Below are 12,500 nucleotides of genomic sequence, written 5' to 3' on the forward strand. Positions count from 1 at the left end.
CCATATGAACATTGGAGAAAACCATCTCCTTGCCACCCATCTTCAAATCCTACCAATACCCTCACCTCCAACTGGAGGTGCATCCCTGAGGGGCTGGCATCTTTACCAAACTGGACCTAAGATATCTCCCCATCCATTTTGACTATTCATCTCACCTACCCCCCACCCAAAAAAAATTCATATAAAAACAGCTGGCAACTGGTGACTACTCCCTTCCTCCTAGCAATTGATGACTTGGAAACTGATTCACACTAACATAATATAAATAGCAGTCAAAAGTCTTCCTAAGATATATAAGTGGGCCCAAAGAATGTTCCAGATTGTCAGCCAATGAAACTTGAGGCAAGTTACTATCAATGGAAATTGAAAGTGGTGTATCCCTTTGAAGAGGAATAAAAAATCAACTGGCAATAAATCATAATTCATATTTCTCAATATATACATTTAAACAAATTCAAAAGACATAAAATCAATCATGATATCACAGACAAGAGAGTATACTATTAATTTTCTTACTTGAGTTCCAATGTGAAGTCATGATTCCCTTATGTTTAATACTACTTAATTTTCATCATGAAGGTGCAACCAGATCTTTCCCTTGGTGACCATTTTCTGCATTCAGTTGCAATGTGCTTAGCCACCTCGCTATGCGGGTAATGGCTATTGGTTGGAAAAGGTTACAATATTTTCAAGTTTCAAATATGAATAAACCATTTAAGCTATGCAAAGAAGTTACATCACCAATTCCAAAACCTGTATGGAAAAAGGGAAGACGACTGTGAATAGTAATTGTAAATTGTTGTGGCTACAGTGGCAGTGAAAGCAAATACAACAACTTTGACAACTTTCTGCTGTCCAGGAGATAATCTTAGGTATTGTGTGAAAGCTGCTTCTATGGCCTTGAGTGGAATGACTTTTCCTTTTCCGCCTTTCTTCAACTGATATTTCTTTCGCCTCTCCTCTGCCTGCTTGCGTTCAACTTCCTCCATTTTGGCTCTAAAGAGAATAATTACCAATGTAAGTAAGCTCTATACAAACTCAAATATATGATTTTTATTGCAATAAATTTTGAATATGTATTCATACCTTCAGGAATTGTTATTGTACAGATATTGTAATCATTGAACATGAATATAGTTTTAAAAATAAATGCTCCTTAGAATTATGACTTACTTTTTCTGTATTAATTCGTCCACTTCTTTGGTTAATGTGGTAGGGGGATGATGATCATACAACTCTCTTGCCTTTACTAAAATCTGCTCAAAAGGAAGAGAATCAGGAACCTGTGGAAGATAATGTATGGAGACTTAATACAAATGATGACTGCATTTTACCTGATTTTTTGCAAATAAGATAAGCATTGATCTGGTGCCATCTCTCTAACTCCTACTTCTGGATGTTAGAGACACACAAACAAATTTAGATCCCCTACAGATGCTACAATTACATGCATAATTCACACTACAAAATGGACCTGCTGAAAAATACAGAGTGAGGTGGGTGTATTTGGCTGCCATCTTGTAGTTACAGTGTTAAGCCTTGTTGACATAGGGCCAGTTTAGTAGCCACAAGTGCTAGCTGCAAGTTAACTTACCTGGCATGTAAGTGTTGACACTAGAATAGTTTGGAGGCAAGTTTACTAACTTTCAGTTGACACTGGGCAAGTAGAGGGGTAGTTCATAAATTGCTAGCATTGGCAGCAATTAAACTAGCCCCATGTCAATGATGCTTAAGGCTATTATTGTTAGGATATATGCGTATGTGAGCATTTTGGAATTGTGATCTGAGATTGTGGTGGGACGTTTGAATGGATTAAAAGCAATGGTGATAGTATTGTATAGTGTTTCAGTTCCTACAAGTTGGATGTCCTGAGATGCTCCTTGTTCTCTGTCAGCAAGGAAATTTGTCAACCCTTTTTTGTCACTGTTATGCATTTCTGGTTTCTATCCAAACAAAGTAAAGCAAACAAACACAAGATTATGAAATGCATTACCTGAGACAAAATGAAATGTTGCATGGCCATATCACACTCCCCTGCCAAGACTTCTTTCTCCCGATGCATAACTATGGCAGCTGCAATATACATTGGCATCAAACGTGGTGATGCGAGGAAGAAGTCATAAAGTCGTACCACATTACGATAATCAGAAAGGGTGTGGGCATACCAGGTGATTAACCAGGGAAGACAGAAAATTGTGCCGACTCCAGAGCTGTAGGTAAAAATACGACATAAGGATTTGTGGTCATCCCTTCTTAGGCCTAATTAATGAAAACAATAATAAAGCATACTATGAAGCTATAACAAGTTAGTTCAAAAGTCTCCCATTATTGTTTTGAGGCATTTTCCCTTTAAAATCACAGGACAGTTGAGAAGCAACAGATTTATAAAATTTTGAGAATATATATATACACACAACAAAGGCACTTTCCCCCTTATATAGGGGGAAGTCAAATCAAATCACACATCCACACTATATGCAATTAAAACCCAATTAACACAAACGGCCATGAGAACATAAGAAAGAAGGAGACCGCAAAAGACCATAAGGCCTACACTAGGCAGATCCATTATCCCTGACATCTGTAATCCTCATCCATAAATTTATCTAACTTTCTCTTAAAACAATCAATACTTTCAGCACTCACTACATGGTTACTAAGTCTATTTCATTTGTTAAGCACTCTTTTGGTAAACCAGTTCTTGCCTATTTCCTTCTTAACCACTTCATTACTACTTAAATTCTTGTGTGCAGCATCAGCTGTCATATGTAATTTGCATCACACTACTCACATTATAAAATATAAAATCACTGATGTATTACTCATTCTCTTTTATCTGAGTAATAATAAACACAGGACACATAATCAAACAGGTTCACAGAATCCAGGGGTAACTTGTGTACAACTACAAAATAATATATAATCAAGACATCGACACCGGCATCCTCACGTACCCACTCGCGCCTTATGATGCCTACATACCTATCATACGAGGAGAGATTGGCTAAACTGGAGTTACCGACACTGGAGCAAAGAAGAGAGAGAGGTGACCTATTGACCATCTACAGAATCATGAAAGGCACAGAGATACTTGATAGAGAGGACTTACTTAACTGGGACAAGAGAAACACAAGAGGACATGGAAAGAAAATAAAAAAACATAGCTATAAGAGAGAACTGAAGAAAAACAGTTTTCCACAGAGAGTTTTGGACACTTGGAACAAACTGGATAATGAAATAGTATGTGCAAAAAACATTCATGAGTTTAAAAGCAAACTAGACACTGCGAGATACAATGGCAGGACACCACGAGCATAGCTCCCCTTCCCGCAAAATACAACTAGGTAAATACATAGGTGTCATCTTACCAGTGTTTAAATTTAACATCCCTCATATCTCAACATCTCATGGATGAAGGGTCATCCCTGGCCTGTCACACTACTTGGGTCAAAGGAAATGCAGTAAGGCACAGGGCCTGGCAGCTATGGCCAGTTTACCCCCATTGTTCCATCATAAGGTAATATGGTCCTCCTAGTCCACATATATGTATACTTTATGATGATGATGCAGTTTAATGTCATGGACTCCCCCTATCAGGAGGCTAGGACAGTGCCCCTTATACAGGACTTTGTAGCATGGAATTTAATGAACCATGCCCTTGGGCCATCTTGCTCATGGAAGGGTTCAAATTGCCGTCACCTTGACCTCCATCACAAATATTGACACTAACACACTTGGCCAGCAAGCATCCATGTATACTTTTATCTATATACCAAAGGCATTTTCCCCCCTTATAATGGAAGCAGCCAAGTTCAAATGCACATAACCACTCCCACCCACTACCCTTTCCTTTCTCTTATCTTAACTCCTCGTGGATGACATGTCATCCCTGTATCCTGCCCATTACCCTCGGTTAGAAGCAATTCAGAGAGACACAGTACATCAATGGCAAGGCAGCTTCACTTAATTAACAACCCCCTCTCCATGTATACTTACTCAAGCATAAATTGACAAAGTTTGGGGTTGGCTCTCTTGAGGATAGGATAGATGTAGGTGAGATAATAAGTCGTTCTTTCCATGTTGACTTCCATGAACTCCTGTAGATGCGTCACTGAGAGTCGTTCGACAAGCTCAAAACCAACATCCTCTCCAACAACAAGAAGGAAAGTGATGGCAACATCATGATATCCCTGTACACAAATCAACAAAATGATTTTTTTTTACTGAATGTACTTAATACATACATACATATACCAAGGCTTTTTCCCCCTTACAAGGGAGGTAGCCAAAAAGGAAAAGGCATAAAATTATTCCCACCCATTCCATCCCTGAATACACTCCACACCCCTCCACCCTCCCTCTTATCTTAGCACCTCCTGGATGACGGGTCATCCCTGCACCTTGTCCACTGCCCTGGGTCAGAAGCAGTGTCGCAAGACACAGCACATCCACAGCAAGGCCGCTTCATTAAATCGGCAACCCACCCTCTCCGTCCCCCCATGCATAAAAGGAGAAGACGGGGAGAAATCCCTTCGGGCTGCGTCAAATTTTGCTCACACATACTACCTCACCCCCCATCCCACCTCATGCATCGCAACATCATCCATATACGACCATTCTCCATTCACCCCTGTCTTCTGTCCTCTCCCGTCCTTCCTCAACAGACATTCCCCTCTTCCCCAAAGCCCTCTTCACCCCATCCATCCACCTCATCCTAGGACGTCCCCTCATGTTCACTCATGTACTTAATAACACCACAAAAGTGTACTGATGTAAATGTAGACATAGCATATATCTTTCAATTGATGCACAAGATTTAAGATTATTAAGTATGTGTAACTGATAACTGCCAACAAATCTATCTAAAGAAACACCATGTGAGGAGAGAGCCTTTATTAATATGATGTTTCATTGTAACAAGCAAAATGTCCTAATAAAGGGTCCATCCTCTCATGGTATTTCTTTAGATTAAGTATCTTCACCCAAAAAAAATGTATTTCATTGTACCTGGTAGTAATGAAGCTCTGGATGTTTCATTAACACTCTAATGATAAGCGTTGTTAGCTGCTCCATGAGAACAACTCTGTACTCATCAGCAATGCCAGGAGGAAATCTCTTCAGGGACCTATTAACATCCAGTACCACCTGTGAGTAATCTTTATGCTTCTTAACCTCATCTTCCAAAGGTTTGGGTGTGCATTCCATGTGCTCCAAACCCATTAGCCGTGGCCATGCTTTTCGTCGTAACTCATCTGTAGGGAAAACAAATTATAGGAAATTTAAAGAAGCATAAAAAGAAACAAATCCCAATATTTATGAGGAAAAAATAATCATGTACCCTTACACAATATGATATATTCTTTGGTATCTATCTATATATCAAGGGCTTTTTCCCACTTACAAGGGAGGTAGCCAAGTCAAAAGGCATGTATCCACTCCCACCCATTCGACTCTCATCCACCACCCTTTCCTCACTCTCATCTTAGGTCTTCATGGATGACAGGTCATCCCTGTGTCCTACTGTAAGGCCAGGGATTTAACTTAGTATTATTTTTCATTTTCTTTTCCTTGAAGTCCTATGTGACTAAATTGCGTGTAGAAGTGGTGGACATTATATCTCTCATTCCACCCCTCCATTACATCATGAGGATGTATTCATATGTAAGAACTGATTAGGAACCTTAAGTTATGGAGGAGAAAAATTCCCACCCTCCAATTCAGGATTCCATTAGAGGAATATTTTTAGGATTTTTAACAGATGAATATTCTGATAAGAGATCCCACTCAACAGGTAGGTTCAAGTGTTTTAGTGAAATATTATTGGAAAAATATGAAAAGAGAAAATTATATAGTAGTTAGCAATCTATTACAATCTATTATGTTGTGGATTCTGATACGAGATCCTCCTCAACAGGGACACAATGGGATAGGGGAGTTATATAAAGGTGCACAGTTATCAGAAGAATCCTTTGTACTCAGTTATAGGAACTAATAAGAAATAGTTTGTGAAAGGGATTATGGCCAAAAGTGCTCTCTACCAACAACAAAAATTATGTGGTTAGATTATCATACAGATTAGGATAGATTATCATGTATGAAGTGATACCTAAAAAAGGTGGCTGGATGGTTAGAGACATAATACCCACATGTTCTACTCACGCCAATGAGGATGTTACTCGTTACTCCCTACATTACCACTGTATTTCATGAATCATTCATAAATAGTAATCCAGGATAAGGCTTTTGATTCATTTTGAGCAGTTAAAATCAGTATGTAATTGAGTTAAAATCAGTATGTAATTGAATAGGAAACTGAAGGGAAAAGGGACAAACATTCTTGTATGGTGGGGAAGTGTTATATACCTAGCCCCACACCTATGTTGGCTATAAGTGTAATTACGTATTATTTGTATCATATTTCTATTGTATTGAGTATTGTGGAAGGAATATATGTTAAAGTGTGATTAAGAATCAAAAATATTGTCTCATAAATCAGTAAAACAACTTGTTGTAAACTTGAAATTTCCTTTAAACTGGATTTCACAAGTATAATTTAACACAAAAATGGCCAAAGGGGGGAATAGAATAAAGCTATGTGTTGATCACAAACTACCAAGTGTTCTAATATATATATATTTAGTTTTGTGATTGGGATGGTGGCAGCAAAACACAATAACCATCTTGTGATTACTAATCAAAACAATTCAAAAACACATAGGATTTCCCAATCAACATTTTATAGATATATTTGAATAATTGTCATCCTTGTCCATGGTACTCAGGGTTGGACACAATTTTATGACGGTGTATTATACACCTCACCCATCCATTCATTAATAATCAAACATAGTTGCCTAATTTTGATCAATACATGTAGGGCACTACAGTGCCCACTGCCCTGGGTCAAAAGAAATGCAACAAGACAGCTCATCCACAGCAAGGCTGCTTCATTTAATCAGCGACTCCCACTCTCTGTCCCCTGATGCAGAAAAAGAGGATGAAGAGAAATCCCTTTGGGCTGCATCAAAATATCACTCACATATAACCACTCCCTACCCCCTCCCTTCCTTCCATCACAGTATTATCTATACCCAGCCACATTCCACTCACCCCTATCTCCTGACTTCTCCCTTCCTTGCACATTAGGCATTCCCCTCTTGCTCAAGGCTCCTTTCACCTTATCCATCCATCTCATCCTTTGTCATCCCCTCAAGTTTATCCCACCCACCTCTGCCTTCCACACCTCTTGTACTAACCTTTTTTCACTCATTCTTTCTGTGGCATCATTTTAACATATTATAATTCAAACTAAAATCAATCAGTTGCCCCTGGTGTCTCTTGCAGAAGATCTACAGCCCTGAGATATTCAAGCTACAAAATCTAATAAACTACTTACTAATTTGTAGAATAAATCATACCTGTAACAAGGCCTTTATCCGTAACTGACAGTTCTCTCAGTGTTTCCAAGTCTAATGGATCTGTAACAAGTACATCTTTGATTTTGTGCATTTTCTCTCTGCGGGCAGCCATCTCTGGTGTCCATTCAACTTTGGGCCTCTTCTTACGCCGTCGTTTGGGTTTCTGGTTGTCATAATAACATTAGTTTTTTGTGGAACATAAGGGCTCTATTTCTAAACAAAATTCTGATGCTCAAAGACTAAGGTCATAATAACTATTGGCTGTATTTCCTTTGAGAGCATTGCTATATGATTTTGGAGACACTGGTCTACAAGAGACCTAAGGAAATAGATTTAAATGAGTGACCAAGCTACTGTTCTTTACAATATGCTTTCTCAGGCCTTAACATTTTGTTTAAGAGTATAACTATACAATCTACTGAGAAATAGCAAATGTTATTCTTGCATGCATGACATTATGATTACCATCAGTCTTTTTTGCCACTGAACTGTCCGTGATGATGAAAATGGATGAACTTGACATCTTACAGATAATAATAATGAAGAAATTGACTAGTGTCCACATACCTAGTTCCACTACATAACATCTCAGAGATCAAAGAGATTGAGAGAGAAGAGAGAAGAGAGACAGACAGACAGACACACACACACACACATGACCAATAAATACACAATGACTCCGTGGATAAGGGGAAAATACCAGATACAGAGGTAGTGAAGAACCATCAAGGCTGGACTTAATACTTATGACAGAGCCTGAAATTGTCGATAAAATTTATTACAAAACTCCGATAGGAAAGAGTGACCATGTACTAAAAGAATTTGAGTTGAAAGAGCAAATGGATCAAAGCAGAAATGATAAACATAGAATAGGAAAACTAATGTACAACAAAATAAATTTTGAGAAACGCAAAAAATTCTTTCGCAACGTGAACTGGGAAAAATTTCTAAATGAAGAAACAGGGATGGAAGAGAAATGGAATATACTAAAAGAAATTTACAATGAGGGAGTAAATAAATATGTACCACAACAAAAATGGAAAGAACATACATAAAAAGCTGGTACAACAAAAGGTGTAGTGAAGCTTGGAAGAAATGGAAAAGAGACAAGAAAACAAGCAAATGGCAAATGTACATCAAACTAAGAAATGAGTACAGTATGTAATAATATGCAGAGATGAAAAGAGAAACTATAGAAAAAAAAATTATAGAAAAATGCAAGGAAGAACCCAAACTATTTTACAGATATGTAAATGGCAAACTGAAGAACAAACAAGAAATAGAAAAGCTGCACCAAGGTAGTAGTATCGTATGGCTTTCTTACACCTCCAACTTTGTATTTGCTAGCCAGTCTATGAATGTTTCATTTGCTTCGTAGATAGTCTGGTAACCCCCAGGCACTGCTGTGATTGGGCAGTGCAGTACGAGATGGTCTGTATCTTGAGGTGAGTTATGACAAGATGGGCACATTGGGGAGTCTTTGTAGCCCCAGTGCACCAAGGTAAACATGAATATACAGAAGAACTGGAAATGGCTGAAATTATGAACAACCATTTCAAATCAGTATTTACAATAGAAAACTCACCTAACTGTGAGGAAACAGAGAGAGAGAGATCCCCCTCAATGAAAGAAATAATTGTAACACAAAAGGAAATCAATGACCAAATCAAAACCCTTGACATCAGAAAATCACATGGTCCAGACGGAATTGCAAATTGGATACTGAAAGAATGCATGGAAGAATTAACAGACAAAATATAAAATATAATTAAATTCTCACTTAAGGGGATCGTCCATCAGAAAATCGAACTTTTTTTTGGTTTGGAGTGAAAGTGGCTGAGATTTTTTCCTAGTAACTGTCTTGTCTTGTTTTCAAGACATTCATTCAACACCATAACATCCTAAATAATGAAAGGGGACCAGTAGCCATGAACAAAAAACTATGATGCTCATTCCTGAAAAAACTTGATTTTTGCACATTTAACTTGATTCATATCCAAAATGCCTTCACTGATTTTCAACTGCAAATCCTTTTCGGATTCAGCATAATTGGGAGAACATTTGGAGGCAGATTTATGTCCTTCTGTCAAGGACTAGTAGGATTTTTTCATATATACATACATACATACATATACCAAGGCTTTTTCCCCCTTACAAGGGAGGTAGCCAAAAAGGAAAAGGCATAAAATGATTCCCACCCATTCCATCCCTAAATACACTCCACAACCCTCCACCCTCCCTCTTCCCTTGTTTTTTTTTTTTTTTTTTTTTTTCTTTTTTCATCAACTTTGGATTTTTTTTCTCATAACAGACTGATCAGAACATAATAATTCTGGCTCCATTTCTTTATCTATCTTAGCCCATTATAAAGACAAAAAATAATCAATATCCAGTCAAAGGTCTATCCTCTGAATCAATTTCAAAATTTTCAAAAATTACCCCTCGAAAATGGGGGGGGGGGGAATCACAATAAAAAAGTATAAGCATAAATGTCTTGAAAACTCGGTGGTATCTTCTCTGAGACAAGACAGTTATTAAGAAAAAATCTCAGCCACTTTCACTCCAAACAAAAAAAGTTTGATTTTCTAATGGACGATCCCTGTAAAGAAAGAAAAGTGCCACAGGACTGGAAGAAGGCAAACATTGTACCAATTTATAAGGGAGGAAACAAGGAAGACCCATCAAATTACAGACCAGTCTCCCTGACAAGCACAGTAGCAAAAATTTACAAAAAGGTCATCAAAAATAGATGGGAATAAAAAAATATACTGAATCCAAATAAATTTGGATTCAGACAAGGAAGATCATGTACAACAAACTTGATCTACTTCTACTCAAGATATATAGACATAATACAAGAGAGAGATGGTTGGACAGACTGTGCCTTTCTGGACCTACAAAAGACTTTTGATAAGGTACCACACAATAAACTAATAAGGAAGATAGAATCAATAGGTGGCATCAGAGGAAAATTATTGGAATGGATGAAAGACTTCCTGACTGGGAGAAAAATGAGAGTAGTAATTAAGAGACAAATTCTCAAATTGGGAAGAAATGATAAGTGGTGTCCCACAGGGATCAGTAAATGGTATGGACGAAGGAGTAGTGTGTTATATGAATTTCTTTGCAGACGATGCAAAAATACATACATACATACATATACCAAGGCTTTTTCCCCCTTCCAAGGGAGGTAGCCAAAATACTAAAGAAAGTAAAAATGGAAGAGGATTGCAACTCATTACAACAAGACTTGGACAAGATCTGGAAATGGACTCAAAAGTGGGAAGTGAAATTCAATATCAAGAAATGTAGTATAATGGAATTTGGAAAAGTAAAAACAGAAGAAAAGGTAAAAGGTGCAGATGGAGAGATGATAATGGAAGAGAAGGCAGTAAGGGGAAGATGGGCAGAATATTTTAGGGAGTTGCTAAATGTGAGGGAGGATAGGGAGGGAAAGATAGCTGCAGTGGGAAATGCTAAGAAAATGACCGTGATGAGTGAGGAAAATGAGGAGAAAGAAGGAAGGATGAAGTGAAGGCAGTTGTTAAGATGATGAAAGCAGGTAAGGCATCTGGTCTGGATGGATGCCATGCAGAATGTCTAAAAAAAGGAGGTACAGTGATGGTGGACTGGCTGGTGAGGTTATTTGATGTTTGCTGGAGAGATGGTAGAGTGCCGGAGGACTGGTGGGGTGCCTGTATAGTTCCACTTTACAAGGGAAAAGGGGACAAGTGTGAATGTAGTAGTTTCAGAGGGATTAGCTTGTTAAGTGTAGTTGGGAAGGCTTATGGGAGGATCTTGATTGAGAGGATTAGGAGAGGAACAGAGGGAGTAATTGGTGAGGAACAGTGTGGATTTAGATCGGGTAGAGGTTGTGTAGATCAGATTTTTGTGGTAAGACAGATATGTGAGAAAGCTATAGGAAAGGGGAAGGATGTTTTTTGGGCCTTTATGGACCTGGAAAAGGCTTACGATAGGGTAGACAGAAAGGCACTGTGGGAGGTTTTGCGGATATATGGGATAGGAGGAAAGCTTCTAGGAGCTGTCAAGAGTTTTTATGAGAGTAGTAGAGCTTGTGTCAGGATTAGAAATGGAGAGAGTGAGTGGTTCGAGGTAAAGGTGGGACTTCGTCAAGGATGCGTTATGTCGCCCTGGCTGTTCAACTTATACATGGATGGGGTAGTGCGAGAGGTAAATGCAAGGGTAGTGGGTCAGGGATTGGAGATGGTTAAAGAAAATGGAGAAAAGTGGGAGGTGAGCCAGCTGTTGTTTGTGGACGACACTGCGCTTGTGGCAGGATCGGAGGAGGGATTGAGGAAGTTGGTGACAGAGTTTGGGAGAGTTTGTGATAGAAGAAAGCTGAAGATAAATGTGGGTAAAAGTAAGGTGATGAGATGTACAAGGGGTGAAAGTGGCAGTGGTCTGGAAGTGAGCATTAAGGGAGAGTGACTGGAGGAAGTGGATAGTGTTAGATACTTGGGTGCAAATGTGACAGGAAAAGATGGAGTGAAGGTGGAGGTAGAATGTAGATTGAGAGAAGCGAGTAAATGCCTTGGTGGATTAAAAAGTGTCATGAGGAATAGACATTTGGGAATGGATGCTAAGAATTGACTGTATGAAGGAGTGATTGTGCCAACAGCACTATATGGGGCAGAAACATGGAACATAAAAGAGGAAGAGAGAAGGAGTTTGAATGTGTTTGAGATGAGGTGTCTGAGAAGTATGATGGGGGTTACTAGGCTGGATAGAGTGAGAAATGAGATGGTGAGGAGGAGAACAAGGGTGGAAAGGGGGTTGGGAGATAGGGTTGATAAAAGAGTATTAGGATGGTTTGGACACATGGGAAGAATGAATGAAGAAAGACTAGTAAAAGAGGTATGGAAGGAAGATGTGGAGGGAGTGAACATGAAGGGACGTCCTAGGATGAGGTGGATGGATGGGGTGAAGAGGGCTTTGGGGAAGAGGGGAATGTCTGTTGAGGAAGGATGGGAGAAGACAGAAGACAGGGGTGATGGGGGGGTGAGGTAGAGGGTGTGAGCAAATTTTGACGCAACCCAAAGGGATTTCTCCCTGTCTTCTCCT

At 38.9% G+C, this 12,500-nt stretch overlaps 1 protein-coding gene across 6 annotated transcripts in view; it reads right to left on the bottom strand.

Moving 5' to 3' along the window:
• Positions 1 to 176: 176 nt before the first annotated feature.
• Positions 177 to 12,500, bottom strand: part of LOC143025327 (TBC1 domain family member 20) — a 20,701-nt gene continuing 8,377 nt past the window's right edge. For all 6 annotated transcript variants that reach the window (XM_076184810.1, XM_076184814.1, XM_076184813.1 and 3 more), the window contains 6 exons: positions 7,419 to 7,581; positions 5,008 to 5,252; positions 3,997 to 4,190; positions 1,994 to 2,210; positions 1,174 to 1,283; positions 177 to 996 (listed from right to left, as the gene is read on the bottom strand). In XM_076184810.1, the coding sequence (XP_076040925.1) occupies positions 738 to 996; positions 1,174 to 1,283; positions 1,994 to 2,210; positions 3,997 to 4,190; positions 5,008 to 5,252; positions 7,419 to 7,581 (1,188 nt within the window). In that variant the 3' untranslated portion in view covers positions 177 to 737. The remainder of the gene's footprint in view (positions 997 to 1,173; positions 1,284 to 1,993; positions 2,211 to 3,996; positions 4,191 to 5,007; positions 5,253 to 7,418; positions 7,582 to 12,500) is intronic.

This window comes from Oratosquilla oratoria, chromosome 5 (genome assembly GCF_046742065.1).
Source record: "Oratosquilla oratoria isolate Oo_2021 chromosome 5, ASM4674206v1, whole genome shotgun sequence".
Classification (NCBI taxonomy): Eukaryota; Metazoa; Arthropoda; class Malacostraca; order Stomatopoda; family Squillidae; genus Oratosquilla; species Oratosquilla oratoria.